We start from the raw sequence: 15546 nt of genomic DNA, 5'->3' as shown, positions 1-15546 counted from the left end.
TTTATAATTATTTCTATTTTTTTCTCTAACACATATTTAGATGATTGCCAACCAAAGGCAAGTAAAGTGTCAGTTTACTGGGAGTTAATGCGTTGTGTCAACACTCACTTTGACCATGAGGATGTTTGGTCCCTTTTCAATCAGTCTTCTCTCCACCACAGACTCAAAGATGGCGCTGTACTTCTGGATCAGCTTAGCCATAATACTATTACAGATATTCTGTTCCCGTATACCATCAAAACCAGGTGACACACTGCAGAATAAAAAGCACATACACAAACAGGCTGTGAAAACTATGTGTGAATGCTGCCAAATGAAATGATAAAATCAGGAACAATATCACTTTTACAATTATATATGCAGTATATATACACAATTTTATATATATATATATATATATATATATATATATATACACACAATATTATATATCTATGCAATATAAATTATTTTAAATAAATTAAATATATATATATATATATATATATATATATATATATATTAAAATCAACCAAAAAATGCAATAAAAGTGTCCTCATGGGATCTAGGTTACACATCAGAGTCAAATTCCATTTATTGTTATTTAGGTAAAAGGTCAAAAAAAAAAAAAGATTACTAAGATTAAAAACCCTTGCACACCAAGTTCGAAATTTTCAAATACGTTTTTTTTTCGTATTCATGATTTGGTGGCTCTGAATTGTCGAACACCATTCAAACTGCTTGCTACGGATGCGAAAAACGCAGAAAATCAAACCCGATCCGATTGTTTTTTATGACGGACGAAAGTTTCGGAGGCAAGCGTGACTGACATAACTTGAGGTCGTATTTATCTTTTAACGCTCGGATTTCAGACTTTCGGAAAATAAATAAATAATATTATTCCCCTCAGTGTGTGGAGTCACAATGAGATAGGCCTACTACCCCATGACAGGAAAACATAAATCTTTAAACGCTGCTACTGTAAGGGGTCGCCGAGTGCTCGACTGACAGCTGGATTTGTGGTCTAATTATTCCTGACAAAAAGAACATGTCGTACTAGGGTACAAGTCGGAGAAGTATGTGGCTAAAACGGGCAACAGTTTTGTCACTTCCACCTCACTGAGCCATGGATACATACACACATCACATATCCACAAACGCTGAGGTGTCAAACACACATGCTGTGGTGACAGGGATGCCCTGAAACTGACTGGGTGATATATTATTAGGGGTGGCGCTCATATTGCATCAGCTGGGAACTTACTTGGGGTTCGTCACTACTGCAACAGGTAACATTTAAACTATATTTAATCAATTATTTCAGTTAATTTCTTTAAAATCACATGACTTTAAGTCCAACTTACTTAAAAAACTACATTGAAAATATTTAACTGTGTTTGCCTAAAACCGAATATATAGTTAGTTGCATTCAACTCTGTAGGGGCAGATGGTCTCTCAAATAATCTTGGGCTGTTATTTGTCAGAGAAATTCACTTGTGAATAATCAGCCTAAATGTTTCTGTGGCTGAAAATAACAACCAAAGAATTTATGACCATAGAAAGTATGTAAGTGCTATTTGTGTTAGCGCTGACATTGAGCGAAGAATTCAACCTGGGCTTTGGCCCCCTCTGTTGGAGTCGAAAGCCAGGATATAGGTAGAGATAAGATTTGCATAAAACATGCTTTATTACGGATACAATGAGAATTAAATCAAGATTTTAGGTTAAAATGTATAGGAATGTTCCCATCACTCACATTGGGAAAAAAAATAATCATGGTTTGGTATTTCACAATTTTGGCATGAACCGTTTCAATCATGCGAAAGTCATGTAAGACATACTTTTTTTTGTCATAATTTCTAATTAATATCATAAGAAAAAAATCATGCTTTGGTAAATCATAATTATGTTGCAAAAATGGGCTTCTATATACCTTTATAAACTATTTCTTCAAACACACACACACACACACATTTATACAATATATATTAGTGCTGTCAATTGGTCTGACAATGCATGTGTTAACACATTCATTTTGACAGCCCTAATATATACACTCACCTTAAGGATTATTAGGAACTCCTGTTCAATTTCTCATTAATGGAAGCCAACCAACCAATCTGCTCAGTTACTGGGATTTTCACACACAACCATTTCTAGGGTTTACAAAGAATGGTGTGAAAAGGGAAAAACATCCCGTATGCGGCACGCCAGTCCTGTGGGCGAAAATGCCTTGTTGACACTAGAGGTCAGAGGAGAATGGGCCGACTGATTCAAGCTGATAGAAGAGCAACTTTGACTGAAATAACCACTCGTTACAACCGAGGTATGCAGCAAAGCATTTGTGAAGCCACAACACGCACAACCTTGAGGCGGATGGGCTACAACAGCAGAAGACCCCACCGGGTACCACTCATCTACACTACAAATAGGAAAAAGAGGCGACAATTTGCAAAAGCTCCCAAAAATTGGACAGTTGAAGACTGGAAAAATGTTGTCTGGTCTGATGAGTCTCAAATTCTGTTGAGACATTCAGATGGTAGAGTCAGAATTTGAACATGGATCCATCATGCCTTGTTACCACTGTGCAGGCTGGCGGTGGTGGTGTAATGGTGTGCGGGATGTTTTATTGGCACACTTTAGGCCCCTTAGTGCCAATCGGGCATCGTTTAAATGCCACGGCCTACCTGAGCATTGTTTCGGACCATGTCCATCTCTTTATGGCCACCATGTCCCCATCCTCTGATGGCTACTTCCAGCAGGATAATGCACCATGTCACAAAGCTCGAATCATTTCAAATTGGTTTCTTGAACATGTCAATGAGTTGACTGCACTAAAATGGCCCCACAGTCACCAGATCTCAACCCAATAGAGCATCTTTGGGATGTGGTGGAACAGGAGCTTCGTGCCCTGGATGTGCATCCCACAAATCTCCATCAACTGCAAGATACTATCCTATCAATATGGGCCAACATTTCTAAAGAATGATTTCAGCACCGTGTTGAAACAATGCCACGTAGAATTAAGGCAGTTATGAAGGCGAAAGGGGGTCAAACACAGGATTAGTATGGTGTTCCTAATAATCCTTTTAGGTGAGTGTATGTGTATGTAAGTATATAGATATAGATATATATGTGTGTGAACAAAATCATTCATCACAGCAGAGCATTTAAACTATGCACTGGTATGTGGGGTTGGTCAGGTTTTCTGTGTAGTGTAAGTGCTGATCACTCCAAAATTCAGCCAATGAGAAGTAAGACTGAGAACATGACACCCATGTTACATAACATGCAGCTATTGACATTGGGCAGTCGAGACATGATTCACATAGCTTGCAGATACATGCACATACATGCTAAAATTATTCTGATTATTTCAGGGAAAAGCATTTACAGCTTTCAGAAATGAACCTGTGCAACAAAACTTAAATGTAAAGTTAGAGATTTGAATTGATCAAATTCATTGATCAGTTTCATTGGTTTGCTTGTGTTGAACTGTGCGACTGAGACTTACTTGAAGACGTTGGGCCCAAACACTGTGGCCAGGTTGGTCGCAGTCATGCGGTTATAAGCGTGTTCCTGTTCCACCTGGGACAGGAAGTGACATAGGTAATGCAGGAGACTGTAGTGGATATCTGGCAGCTGATGTAGGAGCTCACCCAGGTCCTTACAGAAGTAATCCTCATCAGATTCTGGCAGAAATATAACGAAGGGTTTGATTTTTTAAAAAGGAAGACATTCATATAGTGTCCAGTAAAGCTAAAATCTGAATCTTCTGAGCATATATTGTAAAAAAATAATATTCTATTTTAGATGATTTTCAAATAGAAGCAGAACTCAGGAACAGTGGTTGGGAAAAAGCTGGAAAACAGGAAGTGGCGACAAGTATTTTTTGTGGTGCTTTTAAGGTGAGTAGTAAATGTGGAAGTGCAAAAGCGGTCTCTAGTATAGACAGTTGGACAAAATGTCTGCTTCATAACCACTAAAGAGAACCTCATTATGAGCATGGCTGTGTCCAAAATCACCCCCATATGCTTAAATTGGGCATTATTTGAGGGAACAGCTGTTTGTAGTGGGGTCCGAAAACATAGTGGACGTAATCTAGTGCACTCATTCAATCCCACAATGCACCGCATTAACAAGTGTGAAGATCCATTCATCTTCCAAACCGCTGGTCCAATGTGGGTACAGTGTAATATCATACAGGTATAAATATTTCCTTTTTACTTGATTACTAAAGTGATTGAATAAAGTTTAAACATGCTAGTTACTATGACAGAGTTTAAGATGAATCTTTTAATTTTTCTTTAATTATTAAACATTAAGCTAAAACTATGAAAAAGCAGCAGCCCTTCCGGCACTCAGTGTCCGAATTCACTAACTCGTTTTCATTCCCTCCTTCAAGTGAACTATATTAGTGGAGTAATGTAGGGAATGGTGAATGAGGGTATGTGGGTGATTTAAAACAAGGGGCAAAATGATGCAATTCTTTTAGCAATAATTTAACATTTCATTTGCACAAATATTTAAATATGTTAAAGGAAAACTCCACCGTTTTTTGAAATATGGCTTATTCACATTCTTTCCTACATTTAGATATGTGTGCAAATTCATTTTTGTCTCAGTGCATGCATTGTTTTAGTTTGACAGGGTCGGCGCTAGCTTAGCTTAGCACAATGAATGGATTCCCTTGTTGCCAGCTAGCATGTCCTGAGTAAAAGTGGTTAAAAAAAAATAAACAAACCCACGTAATTACTTCTTGTGGACTGCGTATTCACAACAAGTACAAATAGCGACGCAGATTAACACTCGGCGATTTCCTAGGCAGATATTGACTTGGGACTATATTAGGGGGAAGCACAGGCGAAGCACTGCTGCTAAGGCGAATCACTGCTACTTGGGCGCAGAGACGTCACGCAACACATGAAATCGCACGACTTCAAGTCAATATCTGCCAAGGAAATCGCCGAGTGTTAATCTATTTGTACTCGTTGTGAATACGCAGGCCACAAGAAGTAATTACGTGGGTTTGTTTATTTTTTTTAACCACTTTTACTCAGGACATGCTAGCTGGCAACAAGGGAATCCATTCATTGTGCTAAGCTAAGCTAGCGCCGACCCTGTCAAACTAAAACAATGCATGCACTGAGACAAAAATGAATTTGCACACATATCTAAATGTAGGAAAGAATGTGAATAAGCCATATTTCAAAAAACGGTGGAGTTTTCCTTTAAAAGCTGTTAAAATGTGGTAAAATATAAATAAATTGGCAAATTCTTTTCAATATAACAAATGATTTAAAAAAAAATACATTGTCAGTTTGAAATCAAATCCAAGATAACTGTCCAAAACAAATATGTCTTTATTAATCCTTGTTTTCTGGCACCCAAAATGCACCATCTGCGCAGGATATATAGCGTCTCACACATGCCACAAAAAGGGAGATTGGGACACCAACAGAGAGGGAGAGAGAGGAAAAACTGCAGCAAATCAAGTCTTTTGCCGTTTTTAATATGAAGCTGAGGCGTTTACAGTATCGATGCACTGCTGATCTCGGACACAAGACCACATTAATTAAGCAAAGTCTCCTTGTAGAGGTCAGTGAAGGATGATACAGTTGCAAATTCAATATTTTTTCTGATTTTAATGGATCCACTGGATGAGAGCCAGTAAAACAATGCTGTTTATTAAAGCCCTGTCTAATTTTTTACACCAATCAGAAGCCAAAATCCCTCCTAGAGCTCCTCAAACAGTGTGAAAAGACATAAAGCAAGATTTAGAGCACTTACTATAATGCAGTTTAGATTAAACTTTAGACCGCTCTGCTCAGTCACAGGCCTGAAGTTGACTCATGTGCTTAAGATAGAAGCATAACCTTCACCCAAATCTTTTCAGTCGATAAACAGCTAACAGTTATGACTGGCACTTAACCTGTTAACTGTCACCCCCCTTTTTTTGAATAGACATGAAAATGCACATTTCGAACTTAAATGGTTGTAATTCAAGAATGCTTTGGAATATAGACATATGATTGGTCTTGTTTTAAAGAAGACATTTGGCAGATTTTTGTAGAAGTGAAATAAATTAAGAAAGTGAGACAGAAAAAAAGTTATAGAAGTTTGAGTTTATGGAAATGTACAATGTAAAAATATTAATTATTCATATTTTACATAAAATATATATTTTCAAAACCTGGGCTACTCTAAAATGTCAGAAAGATCAAAGCCAAAAATCTGAACAAGTTGTGTTTCAAATTTTAGGTTGATATCTCAAAAAATGAGCTTTCAGTATGATTTTGTTTGAGCGCAGTACCAAACTTTTTCACTAGGGCACAATCAGACTCCATTACTGCCCATATAAGGGCGTCTCCATTTCCATTCGTGTTTTGAGTGATATGAACCATTATTTTCACAATTTTCATACAATTTCTGAAGTAGAGATCCTATTCAGAAGTAGCATGGGAAGTTTGGCAGATTTTGATATGAATTGAACCTCTAAGAAACACATACAAAGAACACGCATGCAAGTCATAGCTAGCTGCCACGTCACAAATGGTGATTTTATTATTTTTTTCTTGATATTTCAAACCTTTTTTTTCCAAAATAATTGAATGGATTCTATCTTTTGAACTTTTGGCATGGAAACAAACTGAGGTATCTACCATTTTTTCATGATTTTTCATGTTTACTGCTATTTTAAAATAAAGGTCTGAACACGCCTTATGAGTATGAAAATATTCTTGTTTTATATTGATAAATTATGGCTCCTCTGTAATATATTTTGAAAATCAGTCACCAAATATGGAAACTAGAGATTGTAAGCTTTCAAATGATATATAGTTTGTCAATATTATTTAAGGTATTTACTAAGATATTATTGTTTTAAAAATATAGTGGCAAACGTCCCACCTGTGGGACGGTGACAGTTAAGTGGTTAACCGCTGACCTACTTTGCTGTTATGAATAAAAATACATTTTATATGTAAATAATATTGTATAATATGTAAACATATCAAAAACGTTTACATGGGATGAGTATGAACTTTAATTCAACGTGTTACTTGCCATTTCTTTCTTTCAAAACGGTTTCTACACCGTTTTTTTTTTTCTACAACCTACAATATTTTGGTTACCAGCACAGAAGTTTAAAGGGATAGTTCAAATTATTTTGAATTTGGAGCTTTCTAGACTGAGAAAAGCCAGAAAATGTATTTTTGGCTCATGTGGATAAAAGACAACAACTCCCAGAATGCACTTGCTTCGCTGCCCTAGGAGGCCACGCCTACCGGTAACAGAGTGCAGTAGTTAAACAACAAGTCTAGGCTACTAGTGATGAGTCTGCCCGAAAATGTGTTTTGAGATCGCCCAAAATGTCCGTGATTCGGCTTTTGCGTTCTACAGTCGCCATTCGTTATGTTTACTGAGCGGGACGAGTGAGGGCCGCGGGAGAAAAGCGCGAGGCCGGTGGCGTGATTACCGATGAGCAACACCTGTGAGACGCACCGGTCTCGTATCTCTCACGGAGGAGCGGGAATTTTCTTAGAAATGTTAAAACGCACATCAACCGATCACTTGTTTAGTGTTCATGTAAACACTACATTCAGATTCACCAATTGGAATGAATTCAGTTTTAGATTGAAACAAAAGCTGTGCATGTAAACAATGAATGTCGACTGCAGAAAGCAAAAGCTGAATCCCGGACATCGACGGCTGGACATGTCCGGGAAAAAGTGGATGGCAACCCCTACAACTCCGCTTTTTCCACAGAACCATAGACATATACACTAGACCTCACCCTGGATACGGCAGTTCATTGGAACGAATGTGTCAATAGAGCCGCCATCTTGAAACAGGGGAGCCCCTCCACTTTAATGCATCAGCGTCAATGTAGTAGACACAGGTCTAACGGTAATAAAATCACCATAAATCATCATGAATGCGATTTTTCTTGTTTTTTTGGTTTGTTCCAACGGTCAGACATGTATTTATCATTGATTCCAGAAAGAATTTTTTTTTTTTTTTAAACATTCTTCCTAGTTTAGATTTCATCCGTGAACATCATACGCTGCACAAAAGTCCGCCACCATCAATGAATTCAACGTAAAGGCAAAGATAGCAGTGTTACCTAGCTACTTCCTATGACAAGACCCCTGTTCCAAGATGGCGGCGGTTTTAACGCATGCTTAGAGCCCCAAGGTGAGGTCTAGTGTATATGTCTATGCCACAGAACAAGAGCCTGCTAGCTTAGCTTCCAAAAAAAGATGGCCGACACTATGTGTTCATTCTGTGAGTGAGATCCTCCCTCTATGGGCGGGTTGAGAACATGCAGGACAGCCCTACTACTGACTGTCTTTAGTCTCAGGCCAAAAAATACTCCGATGACGCAAAATGCCGATTTTTGCGTCATCGGAGGATTTTTTTCCAGACAAAAGAATACATAAATCTCTCGTCTCAGGGGGATATGAGGGTAGAAAGCACGGTAATCCAAAAATACTACAGGTTCTCTACTAATACAAAGCTTAATGCTAAATCCTGAAGTATACCTTTAAACACTATACCACACCACCCATGAATGAAAACTACAGGTGACTCACCTTGTTGCAGCTGAATGAGACGATTGTGGATGGAGGGATGGATGAGACCTTCAGGTAGATCCCTCAAAAACTGCTTGAGTAAACTGGCGACAGCAAAAGTGTCTGCTTCCTGATGAAGATCCACCTCTTGTCCAGCATCAAACCTCTGCCGCAGGTTATCCACTGTCCGAACACTGCCGTTCACTCTGAACAGACCCTCCTGACGAAGACCTGACAGATTGCGGCATCATAAGAGAAACGCAAACGTTTCAACAGCAAGTAATAAACAAAAGTATGCCACTCTTCGCTCAAATGAAGAGCTAATATCAATAAACAAAGATGGGAAGATATTTCAACGTAATTAAATAGAAATCAAGTTCATGTAAAACACTTCAATTGTTCAAAACACAGGCTCAAAAGTAGAGACACACTGCCATGTTTTCTCGAAGGCCCAGTGCAGTGTTTAGTTGATCTGAAAGGGCACAGCGCCACCCAGTGAAGAACAAGCACAACTACAGATTCAGGTTTATAACCAGTTTGAATTTTGTTCAATATCACACAAATATAATATATAAGGATTTATTGCAGACATTGGTTTATATAACACATCATACAGTACAAAACGGAGATACATAAATAAAAGATACATACATAAAAATTCCATATTAGCTTGATATACAGGCTATTGCACCAATATCGTCTTAACCTAGAAGTGTATCTATAACAGCTTTTCAGGGGACTGACTAGGGCTTCAATTATATGGCTTACTAAATGGCTAAAGAATTGAAGTTGTTCACTAAAAGCTGTGACTTTATTTCTTATAGTACTGCCAGGAAGGGAAAAAAAAATACTTTTTGCCAGTTCACATTCACAGCAGCCAACAGCCAAAAGTCCACTAATTATACCCACACAGTATTCTTGGAAAAAACAAAAAACAAAAAAAAACAACTTTTTTTAAAGGTAATGTCAATGTAATGTCAACCGCCTACACAAACTTTTGGCCCTCTAGCGGTTAAAGAAAACAAAACCGCATTCATTTAGCAGTGGCTGTGCTTCGGCTCTGCGTGACTGTGTGGATGAATGACCCTGTCACCTTCACAATAGAGAAGTATTTTAGCGCTACATATGGCAGTTTATCCGTTCAATAAAATACCTCACTCACGAGTAATAATAACGCCTTCATCTCCGTGTCGCTTTTACAACATTTCAAATCCATTATCTCCGAAAAGCCAAGCCAATGTTGAATCTGGTTTTCTGTGGCGTTCGCTTTTTGCCAGCATATTCTCCTTTGTTTTTAACGGCAGATTCCCCGGAGCTTCTAGATTTAGCTCTTCTATCTCGATCATTCTAGCAGGTTTTGACAAGTAACTAACCAAGCACTCATTACGTATGTACGCAATTTCCCACGAAGACCATCCCGTCAATGTAAATATACTGTAATAGGCTTACTATAGTAAATACAAATGGTAACACAAACACACGTTGTAGAAGAAAGATTGATTATGTATTTACTCATTATTTTCTTGATCTTGAGCAAAAATTGAGCAAAAATTATTTTCCTAATAAAAAAAAAACGTAAACATTTTCTATGACCTCAAATATTTATATCTTTAAAAATGCATGCCACCATTGTAGAGCATCACAGTCCCGCCCACAGCCCGAGAGAGCGATGGTGCCGGAAGTAAATTTCCCATTCATCTCTCCCATTGACATTTTGTAAAATCCATATCTAAAGAGTACTAGAGCATGTCTGAGGATAATCAGCTACGGCTAAACTCTGATAAGCATACAACACATCATTTCGAGTGAAAAAACGAAAAGAAAATACAAAAGAATCGAGGGTACAAGCCTGTGTACATGTTTTCATTTCCGAGCAAAAGGACCACTCCTCCCATAAACCACCGCGCCTCACTAAAGTCGTCTGAAAACCACCATGAAAGAGCCTTTTGAGCGACTTCCAAATCTGACGACGGGCACGTAAACTTTTTCCTCCAGTGAATTTTATATAGTGAATGTACAGGGAAACCCATTTTCCTCGAATTACTGAAGCAAACGCATTTGCAGCTCAACATGCAAAAACATTGAGTTTCTGGCTCGCTCATTAGCTAAGCTGTGGCAACTGCACATCCAATGGCGCGCGGGCGTCTCAGAAGTGCGACCAATGAACTTAACCCTACGTCATCACGCGATATTCAAGGTGCGTTCCATTCGACAGGGTCCCTATGCAGTGTTCACTGCTCCCTACTCCCTGAACACGGTATATCAGTTGAAGTGGACTTCACTGACTTCCTGTGAAGTGATGTATCGATGTTCCCTTATTCCCTATGCCGTTTGCAGTGCCCTTTGAACTGAACATGTTCGCTCCCTTCGAATTGGAATCTCACTTAAGATGGCGAAATACCCTGTGAAGTCCACTTCGCAGTCCACTTATGGTCGAATGGAACGCACCTTCAGTCTTCACGTACCTTCGCGGGGTTTCAGACACGTGACACGACTTCCACCAATCAGAATCATCACTGTTGGATTGTGGGATTGTTCAGGATTTTGGGTAATGAAGTACTTATCCAATACATCGCGAATAAAAGGGATTTATCTTAAAACAAGGTTAGTGCCCCATGAACTTTTGGCGTTTATATGAGCATATACAATCGCTTAGTACAGGCGTAGCCGGTTTTAAGTCTACCATGTATGGTTACGTTTTTATGGCTTATATCTCAAATGTCAATGGAGAAATTGTATTAAATTTTTACTTCCGGCACCGGCTGTGGGCGGGACTGTGATGCTCTTATAAAACAAAAGTCTCGAAAATACCCTTTTTTGGCCTAAATGTAAATTAACCATTGATCGTGTAAAATGAATTGATGATTGATGATATATATTTTATGTTAACAACCATAGCAAGAGAAAAATATAAAAGGTCTAATATAAAAGAAAACGTGCTGTTTTTTAAAAACAGTGTAGGCTATAATATAATGTAATGCTTGGAATCATATCGATTACATTTAAGTATTCTGCTATTTGTTATTTTAGAACCTGTTGCACCTCTGAAAACAATTATAATGTAAAATATTATAAATTGCCAAGTAACACTTAGGCCTATTTCAGACAACTGATAATTTCTTTGAAAGAATGCAGGCTAGATTATGACATGTTATTAGTTGCTTAAAGCATTATAATTGCTCACCAAAGAAAAACTCAGGTTACTTTTAATTCTTTATCATTGTCCCCCATCAGATTTCTTTACACCAACACCTTGACACTCACCATGCTTTTCCAGATACTCCACCATACACCGGACCACCACAGGAACTCCGTCCTTGACAAGTCCCAGATCGCTCAACTTCACCAGGGACACGCCGAAGATCTTCTTTCCCCCAGAGCCGGTGGCCGGAGAGGGTTTAAGCATGGGCAACTGCACCATCTTCTTTACATCCTCCTTAATCTGAACCGCTGCCTTGTTGTGCTTTGAAAAGCAGAAGAGAGAGGAGCAGTCAACCACATCCACCGTCTGCATCATTAAGACCCCTATAGTCCATATATCAGCCTCTATACCCGAGACTTTCCCACTGCCAGTGTTGGTGGATCTGTCACTGGCAGGAAAAAGGAGGGAGGGAAGTTAGTGTGTGTGTGTGTGAGAGAGTGTCTACTTCAGCAGGGGTTGCCATGCACCTGTTACCAGGTGAGAGGAAACACACAGACTCAAGCTGACAGCTGACAATATATCAAACTCAGCTGTGGCCAGAGAACAGGGCTTGTTATGGTCTGGACTTTGGATGTTATGCTTTCAGGAAGTTACACTAATATGGTGAACAAATGTTTACAATGATATAAAAAAATGTAATTATTTTTCAATGAAAAGAGTTTGGTGAGACAATATAAGGTAACTGTAAACATGTTTATTATGTACAGTAATAAACCTATATGTATATATATATATATAGCTAGATCATCTCAAGACCAGCAAACCATTTATGAATCAATTATGAAGTATCCAGTTGCATCATGAAAGAGTGCTTAACAAAAAGCTTTTTTCATCAAATATTTTAAAGTAACATTCATCAAAATTCATTCTATGCGTCACAGACATACAGATACAATGCACCCTTGATGAGTAAAAGAGCAACAGACTGTACAGTATTCAGAGGTTATTAGTCCTTCAGTAAAGGAGAAGGTTGCTGCTCATTCTGTGCTCTTCAGCCGATCTTCTAATTGGGTGTTCTGTACCAAATGTCCTTTTCCAGCAAAGCGTAACCCAGGCTCCATTGTGAACACATGTATTTATTTTATGCTCAAATGCATAATCAGCTCAAATACCAATTATTTCTGTTTCAATAGTAGAAGGATAGGGTCAGTGTAAGTTCAGGAGCCAAATCGGAGGGGACTATATAGAATAAAATAGTAATAGTAAAACTTCTATACAGTACATAAATCATTCTGTCTATGGAAAGTCCCCATAAAACATGAAAAAACAATGTGTGTGTGTGTAATACATGATATTATATATATATATATATATATATATTAGGGCTGTCAAACGATTAATCGCAATTAATTGCATCTTTGTGTTTATGTGGGTGCACTGTGTATAATTATTTTGTGTGTGTATTTTATATATATATATATATATATATATATATATATATATATACACACATGCATGTATATTTAAGAATTAAAATATTTATATTTATATATAATATAAATTATATATAAATCTATACACAGTATATACATGAAAATATTTCTTAAATATATACAAGCATGTGTGTGCTATATATAAAATAATTATACACAGTGCACCCATATATATTATGTAAACACAAACTTTTATTTTGGATGGGGATGCACGATATATCGGCCACCATATCGGTATCGGCCGATATTTTTCATTTTTATGTTATCGTTATCGGCCCGATATATTAAAGCTGATAAATAATGAATTATTTCCTTCAACACTTGACACCTGAGGCACTTAAGATGCGCACTGTTCAACATGATTGATCTTAATTGCTTGAAATATGATTGGAATCAAAAAGGAAAATAAATATCGGCTACATGAAATTATAATGAGAACATTATAATTGTGTTAGGGAACGGATTTTAATTGTGAGACTTTTGTTTTTGCAATCAGGCTTCCAAAAATTATTTAAAAAAAATTGGATTTAGATTTATCGGCCGATATATCGGTTATCGGCTTTCAAATATAAAGAATTATCGTTATCGGTATCAGTCAAAATGTTCATATCGGTGTATCCCTAATTTTGGATGCGATTAATCGTTTGACAGCACTAATATATATATAAATATATATAGAACAGTACATATTTAATTAGCATGGAAGCCCTATATCTCATTATGCTTCCCAAAGTCCCTGAATTTGGCATTAAGAACATAAGCTCGTCTGAGCTACTCATGAGAGACCTACAGGAACAGATGTCCATGAAGTCACCCCTAACCCTCGCAACACTTCATACTCTATGTGAAAGGGCCACACGTGTGTTAACATTAACATACAGTCATGCTATTTAGTCAATGAGAGAAACAAAGAAGTCAGTGCGTAAGTTTCCATTACAGGTTCAGACAATGTCCTTATTAGTTAATGACACCCCCTGCTTTGACTCTTGGGGGAGGCCAATGGATCTTCAACCCCTCCCCCACAGTCTGATAAACACACCTCAGTAAGCCCCTCAAATCACATGAGTTACTTCAACATACATGTCTAACCTTGTCTACATCTAACTGAATAGTTAAGCTAGCTCAAAAACTAAACTCTATTAGGTTAGAAGCGAGTCTCAGCATGTCCATTCATATCTCACACGCATGCGTGCACATATGCAGTGTCAGTGTGTGTGGTCCTGAGAGCAACTGGTTGTAGCAATGAACGCTAACAACAGCTGCAGAACATCCATGCTACTATAAGGTAGAAACTAGCATATAGTTTACAACATTGCAGGAACAAATGTGCAAAACTGTTCCTTCAGAAGTTCAACAGCTTGCCAGCGGTAAAGTTACCTTTAAAAGGACAACTTTGTGCCTTATCTACCCCTAAAGGTACATGAGGGCTTCAGAGTACCCTTACAGTCACAACTGTGGGCCTGTTAGGTGTAAACAAGGTAAAAATTTGTACTCAGTTCCCAGTAACAAGCTGTTATACCCCTTAAGGTACACATTTCGGATGCTGTTCTCAATGCACCAAAGTAATGTTGATTTATATATAAAGTTTCACTGAAGCTGACAGAAGATGTTTTCATTTCCAGGAGTCATTGCGAGCAGATGGGAAGAAATGACCTCAGTCTAGCGGATTTCACCCAGTTTAAGTCCAGGATCACAGCCAGCACTTATTCACATTGATGTATGCAGAAACTCCTCAATGTGTAAACACAAACACACTCTTTCAAACTAGCAGCCTTATATGGAGTTGACCAGCATGTTTTTTGTACTTACACAGATGGTTATTGCTCCAGCCCCCATCTCCCTCTTCTTCCAGGAAGAGCCTGTGGTCAAACAGTATTAATTCCCCCAAATCCTTCTGCTTTCTTACAGAGGCCTCCTTAGCATCCCATAACAAAGTCCACAGCTCATAATGTGTTGTTTTTGTCCATCTTTGGACAGACTGTATGTATCGGAAAACTTCAGAGGCTAAGCAGAGGAGTCAGCCTCCCTTTCCTAAAAGCTCAGTGGAGTTTAGTGACTCCTCTCCACACCAGATGAAATCTGAGCCCTGCGCTCCAATTGGCTGGTGTTGTGAGTCACATGACCAGTTGGCCCAAACCTTTGAAAGTCTCTCCAAATGGGACAAAGGAAGGGAAGCTGCATCTAAAGCCTAGTTCACACTACGTGATTTTAAGCCCGATTTAAGCCCGATTTGCAAATCGTTGAGTCGCTGACAAGTCAGGGTGTTATCGCGTGCAAATCGCGGGCGATTAGCGGACGATTAACGCTCGCCAACCCGTAAGTGTGAAAGAGCCAACAACGCACCAAAGACAGCTCGCAG

At 38.3% G+C, this 15546-nt stretch overlaps 1 protein-coding gene across 7 annotated transcripts in view; it reads right to left on the bottom strand.

The window, feature by feature from the left end:
• Nucleotides 1–15245, bottom strand: part of fam13a (family with sequence similarity 13 member A) — a 58065-nt gene extending 42820 nt beyond the window's left edge. For 3 of the 7 annotated variants that reach the window (XM_089132004.1, XM_089132005.1, XM_089132006.1), the window contains exons 1-5: nucleotides 14997–15245; nucleotides 11817–12142; nucleotides 8574–8783; nucleotides 3494–3671; nucleotides 109–253 (exon numbers count right to left, since the gene is read on the bottom strand). In XM_089132004.1, the coding sequence (XP_088988130.1) occupies nucleotides 109–253; nucleotides 3494–3671; nucleotides 8574–8783; nucleotides 11817–12069 (786 nt within the window). In that variant the 5' untranslated portion in view covers nucleotides 12070–12142; nucleotides 14997–15245. The remainder of the gene's footprint in view (nucleotides 1–108; nucleotides 254–3493; nucleotides 3672–8573; nucleotides 8784–11816; nucleotides 12143–14996) is intronic. The other 4 variants (XM_089132008.1, XM_089132007.1, XM_089132009.1 and 1 more) reach the window with 2 other exon arrangements.
• Nucleotides 15246–15546: the final 301 nt, after the last annotated feature.

The sequence above is a fragment of the Pimephales promelas genome, chromosome 6 (assembly GCF_988280905.1).
Source record: "Pimephales promelas chromosome 6, fPimPro1.hap1.1, whole genome shotgun sequence".
Classification (NCBI taxonomy): domain Eukaryota; kingdom Metazoa; phylum Chordata; class Actinopteri; order Cypriniformes; family Leuciscidae; genus Pimephales; species Pimephales promelas.
Note: the sequence above shows the minus strand (reverse complement) of the source record. Positions and strands in the feature narration are given on the sequence as shown.